The 16,619-nt window shown below is 47.0% G+C and overlaps 1 protein-coding gene across 3 annotated transcripts in view; it reads right to left on the minus strand.

Annotated features, from left to right (window-relative positions):
• Window positions 1-13,596, minus strand: part of Gria1 (glutamate ionotropic receptor AMPA type subunit 1) — a 315,652-nt gene extending 302,056 nt beyond the window's left edge. For 2 of the 3 annotated variants that reach the window (XM_021178393.3, XM_021178392.3), the window contains exons 1-2: window positions 13,211-13,596; window positions 10,121-10,258 (exon numbers count right to left, since the gene is read on the minus strand). In XM_021178393.3, coding sequence (XP_021034052.1) covers window positions 10,121-10,258; window positions 13,211-13,292 — 220 coding nt within the window. In that variant the 5' untranslated portion in view covers window positions 13,293-13,596. Of the gene's footprint in view, window positions 1-10,120; window positions 10,259-12,258; window positions 12,358-13,210 lie in introns of those variants that run through there. The other variant, XM_085830005.1, reaches the window with a different exon arrangement.
• Window positions 13,597-16,619: the final 3,023 nt, after the last annotated feature.

Raw genomic sequence — 16,619 nt, forward strand, 5'->3', positions numbered from 1 at the left:
ACCTTACTCAGAGCCCTCCATATTCATCTAGAGTTGCAGGACTGACTCAAACCTGGCTTTCCCTATCACTTCTCAGTCACACATCCTAACCACACGAGGATTTGACATGCAGCCTCCTGGAACTCTCAGAACTCAAGAGAATCAGTGTGTGCCACCCCTCTACACATATAATCACAGACAACCTTGTTTTCCTCACTGCCATTGCTGGCACATCATTCATTCATTCATTAATTCATCTGCTTCATACCACTGCATACTACTCTGAGGTTATGATAATGAGGAACTGAAGGAAACAAGGTGATCTCCTTCTAGCTGTTCCTCCTGGCATGCAGAGAAGGCAAAGACTGCATGACTAAAGGGTGGGGGATGACTGGGACATTAGTCAAAGATACTTGGGACTGAGATACAGAGGAGAGAGTGAATCAAGAAAGCAAAGATGGCTTATTGAGATGACAGAACTGGAGTTGACTAAGACAGAGTTCTATCTTTCTTCCCTCACTTCTTCCCTTCCTCCCCTTTTCTTCCCCCCTTTCCTTCTGTCTCTAGTTCTCCTCTCCTTCCCTCCCTCCCTCCCTCCCTCCCTCCCTCCCTCCCTCCCTCCCTCCCTCCCTCCCTCCCTCCCTTTCTCCCTCCCTCCCCTTCCCCTCCCTCCCTCCCTCCCTCCCTTCTTCCTTCCTTCCTTCCTTCCTTCCTTCCTTCCTTCCTTCTGCCTTTACTTTCTTCCATAGGATTTTTCTATATATACCAGGTTGTCTTATAACTCACTACATGGCAGTTTTAGCCTCAAACTCATAGCTATCCTCCTGTCTTACTCTACCAATTGCTGTGATATCAGCATACGGTCTGGTTTCCATGCTAGGAGATCTGCTGTACACAGGGTCCCTAGAATTCCATGTCCTCCCTGGATCAGTCAACAGCTCTCACAAATACTCAACTAATGGCTCACAGAACCACATGTGACAGGTATTCAACATAGACCATCAGCATCCCCTTCTCCCAGCATCTCTTGGCCTGCCTCTTGCCTGTTTTCACCCCGTAATGGATATAGTAATAAGGGAGCAGAGGCCAATGTACTCCAGCTTCAAAGCTACAAAGTCTTCCGGCTGCTGAGTGGCAACACATCATTTCCCACCTACTCACTGCCCTTCAGGGGAAGACTGGGACCAGTATCTGTCTAATTCCTTTTGAGGAAATCAAAGTCTGGACAAGCACTTCTTAGCTTACAATTCTCAGGTGGCTTCCCATGGCCTAGAGTATGTAACAATCTGTCTCCAGCCACATACTTCCCTGTATCTCCCCAGCAGGTGCCTGCCTAGATTACAACTAGAATCCTCCACTCTTTTTTTTTTTTTTTTTTTGGCCAGTATACCATCCCATGCTCTTGTCCTCAGTTCAGATCCTAGCTCCGCCCTTGCCTAGAGCTATCTCCCGGGTTACATGTTACATGCTTTCCCAGAGACCTGCCTGGTCCTTTAGCACATTCTCTGAGGCAATCCCTTCATTTCACTCATCTGCAGTTGTTCCTGGCTGGGACACACTATGAGCACAGAGCTGTCCTGAAATACTCCTGGATCCTGGATCCTGAATGAACAGATCTGCATTTACATATAGCAAGTGGCTATTTCACATTGGGACGACCTTTTCTGTAGTATTAGTTGGTTTAAGAACCCCCCTGACCTATAGCCAGAAAGGCACTTCTCTCCCTGAAGTTTTCCATTTGCACTCAGTATAAAAATCCCACCCTAGGGATCGTGGAGATGCTCAGATGATTAAGCGCTTGCCTTAGAAGCATGAGGACCTGAGCTCAACCCCAGTTTCCATGTAAAGTCACAAGTGATGGTGCACATTTTCAAACTCATAACTGGAGAGATAGAGACAGGTAGAACCATGGTGCTCTCTAGCCTCCACCCTAGCCTAGCAAAATCCATGAGCCCCAGTTCTCACCAAGAGACTTATCTCAGGAAACAAACAGGCAAAACAAAGTGGATGGCTCCTGAGAAGCAATACCAGAGGCTGACCTTTGACCTCTATGTGCATGCACAACATATACATATATGGATCTCTGCACAGATAAGTGCACTTGCATGCACACAAACATGCACACAATAAAGGATGCTGGGAGGATGCTTTTATTCCTCCAAGACTATCTGAATAAGAAGATAGTCTGTTGTTTGGATCCAAGTCTTCCCATCTGAATCCAGAGAATCCAATCCCCTTCCATTGCACCACACACAATACATCTACAGCTGGCTTTAGTGGCCCTGCCTTTTTGCTTTCTCCCTGAGTCTTCCTGTCTGATGAAACCTAGATGGTTCCAGCTGGACGTTTGCTTACAAGAGAGGAGTTCAGGAGTTCCTTCTTCTGAGCATGCGTAAGAAAGAAAAAAGGAGAGAAGAGGAGAAGAGAGAGTGGGGAAGGGAGCAGAGACAGGAGGGGAAGCAGAGGAGAGGGAAAGAAAGGAAAGGGGGTAGATAGACCATCCATCATCTCTTTATTCAAGCCTATTTAGTTGTTAAGACCCCGAGTCCCTTAAAGGGAGAATCAATGTTTGGTACATTTTCTTTTCCTCAGTTCCTATTGCAATGGCCTGCAATGGCAAATGGATTTCATCTCTTGAGTCAACTCTGACCATTTCACAGTAGCTGCTTAGAATGCTGAAGTGAGAGGGAGTTTGAGGTCATGTTGGAAATCGTGTGAATAGCAGCAGCTGTCTGCACGGTGCAGAAGGGGCATGATGGGAGCCCCACTGCAGGAGGGAGGCAGTGACGAATGCTTCGAGTGACTGAATACATCTATGAATGCTACCAGTTTCCCAAAACAGCTCATATAACTACTTTACCCTAAGGCTCCAAGAAGACAGCAGCCATCTCGCTCATCCCCTCAAAAGAGGTCTTTACCCACAGGGATAGGTGTTTATCAATAAACCTCTGCTCAGAGAGAGAATTGAGATTCAACCGCACGCCAGTGTCAACACCTGTGCGTCTTATGGGGAGAACATGGATGAAGATGCAGGAGCCCAAGTAGGTTGCCATATCAACCAGAGAACTGAAGACATCTGCCATCAGCCAGGGGCATGGGCGTGGGTGTGCGGGGTGAGCAGTGTACCCGTTTCCTCTGAATCGAGACAGTCCCTCTGGATGGAGAAGAGATGCTCATAAGACAGGAAATAAAGGAGACTGCAAAGGTTCAGGAAACACCTGATCCCTGTACAAGTCTGCAGGCGGCTTCCCAAGGCTATCAAAGCAGCAAGGAAAGAGACTCTACTATCAATTGATCTCCTTGCGGAGCTTAGCTGGAGCTCTGGGGAGGCAGTTTCCTTGCTGGGATGGACCTTTTGGTGATGCAGCTGCCTTTGAGTCACCTCTGCCCCTGTACTTATCATCACTAGACTCAGTGATTGACTAAGCTAGACTTGGGTATGATCACTGCACTGGTCTATCACTGGGACGCTATCTGGAGTTCTTCTATGTTCCTTCATGTTGCTCCTTGAAAAGTCACACCACAGAGTAGACAATACAAACGTTCCACTTTTGCAGCTCACAAAATCGGCACACATAGTGTGGTTAGGCTGAAGAGAGGATACTGATTCTGTGAATTATCCTCTCGAAACATCTCCCTACCTCCTCACTACTAACATTTCCACATTTCAATGCCAATGTGAGCCTTCCCTCTTCTGAAGTCTCTCTGTACACAGCCACCATATCTGTCTTATTTTATCCCCAATCAGATTCCACGGCAGCATGTGGAGTCCTCAGAGACTAATTTAGGCTCTTTTGGCATAATTTGCAAACAATCTCCATCCATTACTTTCAGTAGCAGCATCTACAAAATGGGATCACTATGCCTAAGACAACATTTAGGATGCACCTGTGACAGAGCAAGTTTCTGAGTAGCCTTTGCTCACCCCATCACTCGCTGCATTCTCTTCATTTCTATATTAAGGCTGATTTCTTTTGTCGAGCAATGAGCGAGTGTTACATATCATGTGTGTCCTTTACTATTTCTTGCAGGGTGAATGATAGACATTAGAATAAAATAGCACGGTGCTGGACACTAAAGGGGATAATGTGAGCAATGGCCTGTGCACAGACCCGGTCAAGCAAAATCATCTGATTACAGCAGCTACGTGAACGACAAGGCATAGGGAGAGCTTAGCTAAACCTGAAAGCTTACGTTTTTTATTAAAACAAGTAATTCTCAGCTCTAGACAGTAGATGCTGGAAAGAGATGTGTGCCCAGCATTGCTTAGTGTCTTAATCTTTTTTCCAAAGAAGGTAGAAAGGCAGGATTTTTGTCTACCTCCTGAAAAGCATTCTGAAGGACGAACAACATAAATCTGCAGACTGTGAATTCGAAGCTCTAAAGTGACTGTGTGAAGCTTATACTGCAGCTAAGAGGCCTTTGCTGTCGCCAGCAACCAAACCCTTGTCAGAACACTCTTGAGAATACCAATTGGACCTACAGCAGGAGTCCCACAATGGCGGAGATGTTGCCCTCCACCTGGCTATAACAGGCTATCGTCATTTGTAGATGTGTGGGTGAGCCCTGCCTATTGGTGACTAAACTCCTTGATGTTAGGGGCCTTTTCATGTGGACTTGGCACCACTGTGTGAGGATATATGCACTTTGTAGAGAGCAATTCACATTCTAGCAGTGGATAGGTGCTCCACACACAGGCAGTGCTGCTTACAGAACCCATGCAGCTTGCAAAGGTGATGCTTCCTGGAGGAAATGAGGAGAGAGCGAGAGTTGGACTGGTCCAGAAGGGTCCCATTTGGATGATGACTGCCCATTCCTTGGCTACCCATCAAGGCTACATAGACTTGGGGGTTAATGTTGCTTTATCTCTCAATAACATTTTTAATGTTTTATTAGGCATATTAATTACATACAATCATGGTCTCACCGTGACATTTTCACATTTCTCCCTCTACTTCCCAGTGAGGCCCCTGTCTGCTTCCTTGGTTTTGTTTTTAGTGTCGATGCTTCAAAGAGTTTGGTAGGGGCTGTTTACAGGACCCTGGGCACCTTGCCAGTGACTATGCTCCTGAAGCAAATGTCTTGTGCCCCCAGCACCCACAACCCACTAGCCATTAGCTGCCCATAAATCTTCAGGGAGGGCCAAGGTCCATCCTCCATGACAGGAGGTTGACGGATCCAATCTCATGCAGACCTCGCTCTGCCTTTTATATTTTTTAAAGGATGGGGCATACAAATTCTAATATGAAATTTCGTCTTCTCGAATGGTAGACTCTGTCCTGGAAATTGCCCTTGGGTGGTCATTTAGTGACCTCTTTCATAGCATGTGATGTATGTCAAGTTGAAAAGCCCACCTGGAGGCTACTAGAGGTCCAAGAGGAGAAGTTCAGGAACATGTTCCCTCTACACCTGCCATTTTCTCTGCCCAGAAAGTTCCACCCTCTACTCTTCCTGTCTTCCCTCCTTCTTTACCACACTCTCTGAGAGAAGCCAATTCCGTGCCTCCCTGTGCCTCTAACACTCCTTAGAAATCTGCAAAGGCACGTACAACATTACATTTTAATTTTCTTTTACAGGACAGTGTGCCTCGCTGGGGATAAAGTCCTCCAGGGCAGTGAACGTGTCTTAGCTTTGTCTGCGTTTCTAGTACTTAACGTTATGCCTGGGTTTGGTTAAGGGCTCAGAAATGCTTACTGAAGAAATGGAAGACTTTTTAGATAAAAGCATTGCTTAAGCTGCGATGCCCATACTAAGCAGTATAGAGTCTTCTGGGTCTGCTCTTGAATATTCTGATTCTGGTTGAAGAGAAGCCACTGCTGAGCCTTGCTTTAAACCAGCCTCTGGGTATTTGCTACGTGTGCTGAAGTCCGGGGACCTCTTGGTTAAACCATATGCTGCACAAGGCTGGGTCTTTGCTTTTGTGTTTTAGTTATTGGCACTTACCAGCATCTGTCACAAGGCTGCATTCCTACATGAAGCAGGAATTGTGTGTGTGTGTGTGTGTGTGTGTGTGTGTGTACACGGACACATGCATACATGCATACTGTGCATGTGCATGCATATGTGTGTGATAGAAAAGAGTGAATGGAATAATGAATGGAGGAATGAGTGAAGAGTTGACATGAGCTGTTTAGTGGCCCTCTGATTGCTACCTAACTGCAGATCACTTAGCATGGCACTTGCTCACTTAATCTACACTTACTCTATAAAGGCATGGAGGCAGGTGGATAGCCCAGTCAGTAAATACCTGCTTTATAGATAGCCACCTGTACTCTGTCTTAGTAGACTTGGAAGGAGACTCTGAGATATTTGAATTGATTATTAACCATCACCTCTGAAATCATGTCAGGTGAGGAATGTCCATGCAAAGACACTAGACTCTCACTCACTGGTGGCAGTAGTCAGGATACTTCTGTCTGTCTCCCCTGCATCCCTTGCCCTGTATTCACCACCCTCCCCTTAAATGGCCTGTTGCTGAAACTTCTAGCAGGAACAGTTAAAACATGTCCTCTCCTTTCCTTTCTCCACCCTCTGGTGGAGGGATAATGAATAGCAAAATACATCAAAAACACAATTGAATGATCAAATTGAAATGATAAACACTTGCTCATTTTTTGAAGTCAAAAGAATGGGGCATTAATTTGAGGTAAATGCTGCTTCATATTTCAGAAAAACATTCAAAGCTAAATCTGAATGACATATTTTTTCTTTGTTTTCCATGCCTGATGAGTTAACCCATTCTGCCCAGAACACCTCCCCTCTCTCTCTTTGATAGTTTTACTCAGTTCAAACTGGGAGAGGTGTACAGATTCCCACACTGATGGGCCACACAGCACAGTCACAGAAGGTTCCACTGCTTCCTGTGAAGGTAGCAGAGACGAGTCACAGTGCTACCTCTCCTGCAAGTCCCCTCCATTCCCTCTGCTTTTGGGACTAAAGAGCAGAAACTAAAGGTCTTAGTAGACTTGGAAGGAGACTCTAAGGACACAATGAGAAAGAAATGTTCAAAGGCAAGAGGTTGTATTTCTGGTCTGTTATCTTCACAACCTAAGACCTGATCTTGTAGAGAGCTGCTGCCTGTTTATCAGGGAGGCAGACGCAAGGCACAGGCAAGGTTGCCTATTATGGGCAGTGACAATAAATGACTTTATTGATTCTTGGAGAGTTTCCTCATGTCCCCTTTGGGGTGGGTACAATCTAGTAGAGAGCCAACAGTTTTATCCTCTCTGTTTCTAATGCCCTCCTTGCCACACAGTTTGAAAACATTGAAACATTGAAAGAACAGCCAGATTCATAAGGCAGACATGAGTAACAACCTGTATGCTGGTATGCAGCAGGTGTCATGTTCAAAACCTCAAATCCACTGCCCACAATAGGCAACCTTGCCTGTGCCTTGCGTCTGCCTCCCTGATAAACAGGCAGCAGCTCTCTACAAGATCAGGTCTTAGGTTGTAAAGATAACAGACCAGAAATACAACCTCTTGACTTTGAACATTTCTTTCTCATTGTGTCCTTATTATCTTGCCTTGGCACTCAGCATTTTGACAGTAGGGAGGCAGTTAGCATATCTTTCCACCACGCACTGATACAGACAGCTCTCAGCCCTGTGAGTTGAGGGTACCTGTACCAGCTATTTATGCTCATTGATTTTCTTATACTTGTTGGGCAGTGAGAACCTTTGAGAGTTTGACCAAAAAATGAAATTGGGGTCTCATAAATACATACACAGACATGTGCATATATATGTGCACACACACACGCGCACACACACACACACACACACACACACACATGCATGTGCATGTTCTAGTACCAATGGAGGCCAGAAGAAGGTGTCAAATCCCCTACAGCTGGAATTACAGTTGCTGTGAGATGTCAGTTTCAGGAACTGAATTTGAGTCTTCGCTAGAGTTGTTTATGCTTTTAACTGCTGAGCCCTCTTTCCACAGCCAAAAGGCATCTTCACACTTCCTTATGCGTGTAAGAGGTTTAAGTGGTCCAGATACACTGATGTCTCATTAAACCTTTCCCCTCATAGATCCATTCCAAGCCACAGGAAAAGGAACAGAGGTCATCCAATATCTAAAGACCTGCTCTGCCTTGTTCTCAGTTTCTTGCTATGATGTTTTCACAGACCCACAACCCAGAGATTCAGTGTTAGCTTTTTTTCTTCCGTGCAGTGAGTGTGATTCTTGATTTTGACAAGTTGACTGGTTTACATTTTACTTAGGGCCTTAGTGAGGTATCCCTGTGGGGATGTCTGGGGGACACTCACTGAGTGGGTCAGACTCACCGTGAATGCAGGAAGCACTATTCATGAACCAGGGTAGTCACCCGAATAAGAAGGGAGAAGGGGAAAGCCAATAGAACCCTATCATCCCCTCTTCTCTGAGTCCTGATCTGCTCAAGGGGGAGCAAGCAGCCTTAGGCTCTCGTCCCTGAGTCTTCCTCATCGGGATGAACTGTGTCCTCACACTGTGAGTCAACACAATCCCTTCCTACATCAGGATGCTCTTGTCAGGTACTTGGTCAATCAACTGCTATAGCAAGTAACACACCAGGCAAGATCCTCAACCCTGGCTTGACCAGAATGCAGAGTAGCTACCTTTTCCATCCACTGGTCCACTCTCATGCAAGGCCACATCTGCAGTATGAAATTGGAGTTCATCACTTTCAATGCTGTATCAGGTCACTGCCTCATCAGAACACCCTCTATTACTTCAGGCACAGTAGTCAAGGTGTCCTAAGGATAGGTGGCTCTATCCGTTTATCATAGTCAACAGAAATGTAGATTTGAGGGCTGAAGGTGGTTCAAGACCACTCTCCACTCCTCTACTGACCTTGTGAAGGTTACATAGCTGCCCCACCTCATGCTCTTGTCTCAAAGAGGATGACAGCAGTTTTCTACAAAGCTCTGTAAAGGACTAAAATAGATAATCCCCCCAAAGCATCTAGTTCCACATAGTCTGTAGCCACAGATTAATGAGTGACAGCAAACACCACCACCCATGGCCATGATGCATTTAACCAAAGCCTTCTGGAAAACTGTAATTCCTGAAACTCATATCAGCATTATCCCATGCATGATCTCAGAGGCAGAGAAAATTCTGAATTCATATTTGGACACTTCAAAGTCTCAGCAGTGGCAATCGCTGAGAGGCTCTCATAAGGGTATATGGAAGAGAGATGAAAGACACAACCGTGCCTTAAACCATTCGTAGCTCGGTGGCGGTCATGGAGCCAATGATGGTTCATGAAATCTACAGTGCTGACTCCATCCAGCTTGGGGTCTGTATCAGCTCTCCCTCATTCTGGATGCTTATACTTTCTTGCAGTGCAATTCCACCAGAGCTTAATCCCCAGAGGGACAATGTCTCTACTGATTAATTTTTAGCCTGTCTTCTGACACAGAGAGACAGCTATACAACCCAGCACCCAGATTTACATGTTTAGTTTCTATTATTAAGGGAATTAGCCCACCACATTTATAACACTGCTGCTCCAGATGTCCCTGCTGGAGTTCCCCCTTGGCAGTCTGTTTTAAGCTCCAAGGGCATCACTAAAACTGCGTAGCCTTCTCAGATCCTTCTCTCTTTAACCCATAGTTTGTCTTAAGCAGATAGTCACTTCGCACCTCTTTGGAAACCACCTAGCCACCACATTTCAATAATTATTATTTACTTTGCCGATATAGGTCACACTTCACATCTACCTGTGCTTATGGAGATATAGGCACACTTTCATTCTCCTACTGGTGGGCAGGAAATGGCTGGGGCATTTTAGCTACATTGTCCTCAACTCAGGACCAGTCCTTCTCCCTCTCAGCAGTTGTCTATAAACTTTCTCAATCTAGAGGCCCCCGTGAAGTAGGCCAGATGCAATCAACCCAAGACCCCACCAGGCTGGTATCTAAAATTCGCTGATGGTGAAGAAATGCACCCATTCTACAAAGCACAGCATGATCTAAGATATAGATGGTGGGAATCACTTAAAAGACACTGGAAATGTCCCTTGAAGGGCCTTCTCTCACGATGACAAATGATGACTGGAGTCGCTTTTGCAACAACACCTACCCACGAGCCCTCCCATCATGGGAGGGTCTAGCCAGAAAGACATGTCAGAAATAGCAGCCGTTACTTACATCGGTAAGTCATCTCAAAGCTGTCACTGATGTTCACAATATCGATCTGGGGAAGCAGCTTGGGGGGCTCCGTGAGTTGTGACAAAGCAAACCTAAAAGCCGCATGTTCCTGTGATTGTTGGTTTGGAAATAATCCCCCTGTGAGGAAAGAAAAGGCAGTGTAGTAAGTCTGGGGTAGGGATGGATCTCAGTGTCTCAGCAGACCATTCCAGAGAGTCCAGTCTTTTCCCATGCAAATCCAGGCCTATAGTCCTTGCTCTCACTGGTAAGGAATCCAACCAGACTCAACTGGATGCCAAGACTTCCACACCATGGCTAAGCTTTTATGACAGGGCCCTTAGCATCCATCACTTTGCCCCCAACATTTGACTGTGTGCCCACTAGCTCATCAACAAGCAAAGAACACAGGAGACTAGAGTTTTACTCTTCCTTAATTTTTCTACAAGATGTCCATGAGTCTCTGTTCTCTCTCTCTCTCTCTCTCTCTCTCTCTCTGATTCTCCCTGCATTTATCTTTTCTTATCGAGACTCTATTTCTCATTCATAGAGCCTCTAGTTATAAGCAAGTGTTGCAGAGTGTTAGAAATGGAGGCCTGGGACTCTTCAGGCTTTTCAACCGTAACTGTTTGTTTGCTTTGAGACTCTGCCCGGTCTGAGTGCTAGGATGCTATGTAACTTGCCCATTGCCATCCATGCTTATTATTTGTTTTTCTTTGAGCATTCTGGTTTTTGCGTTTCATTGCTCATGTTTCCAGATACCTCGGACAGTCTGATTACATAAAGGGGTTGTCATTGTGCTTTGCAGATGTGGGGGGTCTTATGGTTGCCAGAATGTGCCAACATCTTCCAGTGAACAGCGCAGGGATGGTACCTGCTGGGGCTTTTGTTCCAAAACACAAGGACACAGGGCTTTTCTTTGCAATAGCATGGATGTGCAAATGAATTGAAATGCATGCCTATAAATTGAAAGCAGCTGTTTCTAGGGTTCAGACTACAACACATGTGTGCACAGAAGTCTATCTCTGATTGGCCAGTAATCATTACAGTTCCAGTAATGTCCCGGTAACTTCCTGTGCAGTAGATACATGTTTGGTGTTAGAGATCATGTGAGTAGAATTGACAACAGCCTCGTGGAGGTGATAATTTCAGCATTTGTCTGACGTGTCTCCCTTGTGTTTAAAAAGAGCAACAGTGACAAAGACTGAACATGAAATTCCTGCAGGGATGCGTGGGCTAATGTGGGTGTGCCCACAGCAACACCACAGTCATGATGTATACACATACCTGCAGAAACCTAGTTTCCTTGATGAAAGATCACAACCAGCGGAAAAATGTACAGAATAAGCAAGAAGAGAGAGGAACAGTGCCGTAGGCCAGCACACGTGACTTACATACACACTAAAAACAACCCCATTTTAAAAAGCAAAAACAAACAAGCAAACAAAAAGCTAAAACAATTACTCTTGCTTGGGATGCTCCACTCTCTCCTCCCAGGTGACCACACCCCACACTCCTCTGGTCCTGGTTTTCTCTGGAATGAATGGAAGTGAGCAGGTGGAAGGTAGGAGGGAGCAGCTACAGGCTGGGCCACAAGGGAAGCATCTCCCGGAGGCAGGAAGTTTGCCTGTAAGGCAGGAGCTCACGCACATGTACACACTTCAGAATACAGCTTAACAGGTGTCAGGAAACAAAGCAAGTTTCTCCACAGCAACCCCAACAGTACCAGGAGCCAGGAAGCTGGAGAGACCCCAAGAGGCTATTAGAAGCACATGAGTGTGTTATATATCCCACCCCCCTGTTCTCTCTCACCCCTGGAAACACAAACACTCTCACAAACCCCCATAGTGGGGATGGAACTCTCCCTCCTAAGCCAACCCCTGATGTGGGGAGGACACAGAAAGCCAACCTGCCAAGATGCCTCCAAATACAACAGCCTAGTTGATGCTGGGGCACAAACAGTGCTGAGCTGCTGGTCACCCTGACCCCAAGCCCTGTTCCCATGCTGATGTTGCTTCATTTGTCTGTCCTATGGTTACAGGAATAGCATTACCTGTCGGCTCCTTCGTAAATACAAGTACAGCCAGCACCGAATGAAGGGAAATGAGGGACAGAGAGGCATGCAGCATGTTGAAACCCACCTGCAGGTTGAGAGGATGGAGGCCAGGAATGAGGACTGCTGCTGAGGGGTGGGAGTGAGGAAGGAGCCTCTCTCTCTCTCTCTCTCTCTCTGTGTGTGTGTGTGTGTGTGCTCTTGCTGGAGCACTACTGTCAGTGTCTGTGGACAGAGCACTCAAGAGGATGGGGAAAGGGTGAGAGAAAAGGCAGGCTAGGAAGTTCCAGGATCAGGGAATGAGGGACACAGCCCAGCATGGCAGAAGGGAAAAGGAAGATAGCGAGGGGGGTCCGTAGAGCTCTGGCTACCAAGTAAGGCCTGGGACTTCTCAGCAAAGGCAATCAACCTAGCATCCACCACTCCTTCCTGAAGAGGGGGTCTCTTTCCCCTCCCCCAGCCAGACATCACTGTCATCCCCATCACTCCGGCTACATGTGCACATTTAATATATAATCACAACACACATACGCCCACCTTACATATTTATATAAATCAACCAGAACATCCCCCTAGTCAGAGTTAACTCCTTAAACACTCTGAACCCTGTTTCAAGCGCAGTCTGCTTATATTTTTCCCTCTCTGGAACAGAGAAATGCTCCTCCATTTCAGGCACTCATGCCTGATGCTTGGAGTGCGCGGTGTGTGTGCACCTGTGTGTGTGCGCGCACACACACGAGAGAGAGAGAGAGAGAGAGAGAGAGAGAGAGAGAGAGAGAGAGAGAGAGAGAGAGAGAGAGAGAACACACTTCCACGGTGCCCCTCGCAGCATCAGATGAGGATGAAACCCCCTTTCCCAGACCGGCGACCCAAGTCTTCCTCCCTTCCTGGTGTTCCATTGCTAAGCACAACAGCTCCGACTGAGAATGGGTTGAGAAATCTCCCCTCCAAATAAAAAAAAAAAAAGAAAAAGAAAAAAATGAAAAAGAAAATCCTGGCCAGATCCCCAAAGTCCCTCCCCAGCTGCCCCTCTCACTCACCTATCTGGATATTGTTGGGGAAATTGGCACCCACAACCGCACCTAGAAAACCGGTGCAGAAAAAGGCAAAGATGTACGGCATATTCCTTTTTACATTGGCGAAAAAGAAGCCCTGGTCCAACCATAGATTTGGTCTTCCCTCCCCTCCCTTTGATTCTTCTGGATGCTCTGCCGGCTCTTTTCTTCCTGCAATTCCTTGCTTGCTTCTTTCCTTCCTCCCTTCCTTCTGTGAGGTTTCTCTTGTTTCTCTTGGAAGGGGAGCCGAGCAGTTAAACTGCAGCGTTAACACCGACTGACAGCCAGATTAACTGAGCCGGGAGCAGCCCGTCCTCATGCTTGGAGCGCTAGCTCGCTCCCCCTCTCCCTCTGCTCTCCTCCTCTTCTCTAGCAGCCAGCCTCTCTCACCCTCCCGTTCTCTCTCTCTCTCTCTCTCTCTCTCTCTCTCTCTCTCTCTCTCTCTCTCTCTCTCTCTCTCTCTCTCTCTCTCTCTTCTCTCCTCTCCCCCTCACACTCTCACAGGCTGCCAGCTCTCTATGCTGGTACCCAGGAGCCAGCTCGGAGTTCCTGCATTGGTCTCCCCAGCCCATCACCCCTGCCTCTCCATCCTCACCTCACTTTTCCCCCTGTGGGTGCAGAGGATGGTGGAGATGAAGGAGGGAGGGTGGAGGGTGCTTTCTCCAAAGGGGGCAACCCACTGTCCCCTTCACCTCCCCCACCTTCCTCTGCCTCTCTCTCTCTCTCTCTCTCTCTCTGCCCCTCCCCCTGCCAGGGGATAAGATGCTATTGGGAATGCGGGTTCAGTTGCAAGTCAGTAGGTGGCAGGGGGTCCCCACAATAGCCCTGGATTCACCAGCTGCTTGATCTAGGTCACTTTCTCTAGTAGTGCACGCACGGGTTGTGCTGGATATATCTTCTACACTCCACTGGCCCAATTATTCCTACAACTAATTCCCAAGGGGGAGACCCTAGAAATCCCTCTCCAGAAATTTAAAGGAAAGACTGTGAGAAAGGCATACAACAGTAGCTTCGGTGTGACTGGCCTGTGCTTGGACCTGGATGCTTAGCAGCCCCTTCCATCTTTAGGAGAGGCACGGGTGGCCTTTTTGCAACCATAGGTATTTGAACTTGTCCCCCCCCCTGTTTTTTTTTCTTGCAGGGTGCAGGAATCTATAACAGCAGAGTTGTGTGGGTGGGTGAACAAGAAGATTCAGGGTACGCACACAGGGCAATTACATGAGTCATTTTGCGCTGATTCCAGTCGGAGGATGCAGGCTGCCTTCACTTATAACTCAGATTGTTTGTGTCCAGGAGAAACTGGGCCTCTGTGGACCCTGCTGGACTGCAGCTGGCTTGGAGATACCCAAGAGAGATGTGTGTACAGGATGATGGCATGGGCTGTGGGGCAGCCATTGTTAACAGCTAGGGCTGTTTACAGTTTATCTTCCTGGAGTCATTCCATCTGTCCTCCCACTCAGATATGACCATGGCTCCTGGAATTCACTCATGAAGACACCCAGTGAGGTCTTGAACTTTTAAATATTGTTGCTATATTTTTAAGTGTGTGTGTGTGAATGCCATGACATTTGAGTGGAGGTAAGAGGACAACTTGTGGGATTTGCTTCTCCTACCATGTGGGACCAGGGATTGAACCCAGACCATCAGGCTTAGCGGCAGGTGTCTTTACTGGGCTCAGCCATCTCACTGGCCCTGGCCTTGTGGACTTAAAGGCTTTAGTTGTCGTGGGTAGACCCTCTGACCTGGGTAAGATGCTTACCGAGCCCAGAGACTTGCAGGGAAAGCAAGCTTCACTTGTTCCCCAGTCGGAAGAACCAAAAAGACTTTGGACTGGAACAAAACATTTCATCAAGAGACTCCCCACTCCTTCACCAGCACGGCACCATCACACGTGGGACTTGCCACATGCTCCACACCAGCCGTGAAGCAGGAGCAATGTGGTGGCCAGGTGCCTTGTGCTTTCCTGTGTCTTTTGATAGACTCACTGGGTAATTCAAGTGTCCCGAACACCAGTGGTTATCCACCATTTATCTTGCTGTGAACAGAAGGAACAGGTATCTGGCTTAAAGGTCATCATTATTTGGCCCTAGGGCAGTGAGTACTGGGCAGGGCCATCCTGTGTGAGCATCAGGGAGTGAAACTTGTGAGGCCAGGCTCCAGAAAGATCACTTCTGAAGTCAAGGCCAATATTGAGAGCCTGTGATTGAATGATTCCATGTTAAAATTCTTCCATGGACTTTAAAATTTTTTTTTTTTTTGTCTCTTACTATTTTGAATGGTACCTGGGGATCTTTCAAGCTCTCTGAGCTTTGTGCCTTGTAATAATAATAATTAGGCTGTCACTAAAGGCTTCATACATTGTCACCTTTCAGAAGATCTCAAAGCCCTTACAAGGATTAATTAGTAAAATCACATCACCTGCTTGGAGCTAGAAATAATTGTTTGGCTTGGGGGTGTGATTAAAGGAGTCCAAAAGATGCATTTTCTATGATCTTCATAAATCATGTAATAAGACACAGCTTCCAGGACACACACTCTATGGTCTGTCCTCAGCCCATTGATTACTAAGTACATGTCTGTTCAATGGTTAGAGACACAGGAAGCTCAGACATAGAGGCCAAATCACATAGTGTTTCAACTGATCATCACATTTCTCTTCAAATTAAATGATAGAGGAATCCTTCTCTGTATCCACTGTATCCACACTCTGTATCCAGCTTGGTGCTGGGGACCACAGAAAGGTCCTAGGCAGGACCTCTGCCTCAAAGTAGGTGAATGTGGTGGATGGCAGATAAAAATCTAACTGCCATCCAACACAGGCCAGGACAAGGGCTCTGATGCAAATACCACAGTGGGGAGGGGACAAGGAAGCAGCCACTGTGTATCTGCCAGACCCCAGCATGACTTCAAAGACTTAGGGAAGGGAACTTGTGGTCGGGAGACAAAGCATGCTAAAGAAGAGAGAGCAGGCAGCCTGCTGGAGGCAGGAGAGGGTTCAGGCGCTCTGTGAGCCTGAATAGAACCTGGAGAGGACAGAGACAAGAAGCCAGCAGAGGTGAGGCTAGGAACCTTCTCTCTAGGCTGTGGGAATAGCACAGAGAGGATGAGAAAAGGAGACAGAAACTGGTCAGGCAGGGCAGGTCCCCAAACCAGCAGCTTAAAGAATGTCCTTGCTGGAAGCCAGGAACACCAGAGAAGCATCCTGGTTTCTATGTCTTTGTTATGTCCCAAAGGAACACTTCTGTTTAAAGGGGCTCCAGAGCTGACACTGGAAGGGGCACCTGGATACCCGCTCGGGTCGACTGGGCTCACTCCCCTCCCCATTCTTCACCCAAGTTCTCTGTGGTAAGTCCTTTAAAAAGACCCAGACAGCAGGTCGGTGGTGCCCTATTTC

This window comes from Mus caroli, unplaced genomic scaffold, assembly GCF_978045245.1.
Source record: "Mus caroli unplaced genomic scaffold, Mus_caroli_1 scaffold_13, whole genome shotgun sequence".
NCBI lineage: Eukaryota > Metazoa > Chordata > Mammalia > Rodentia > Muridae > Mus > Mus caroli.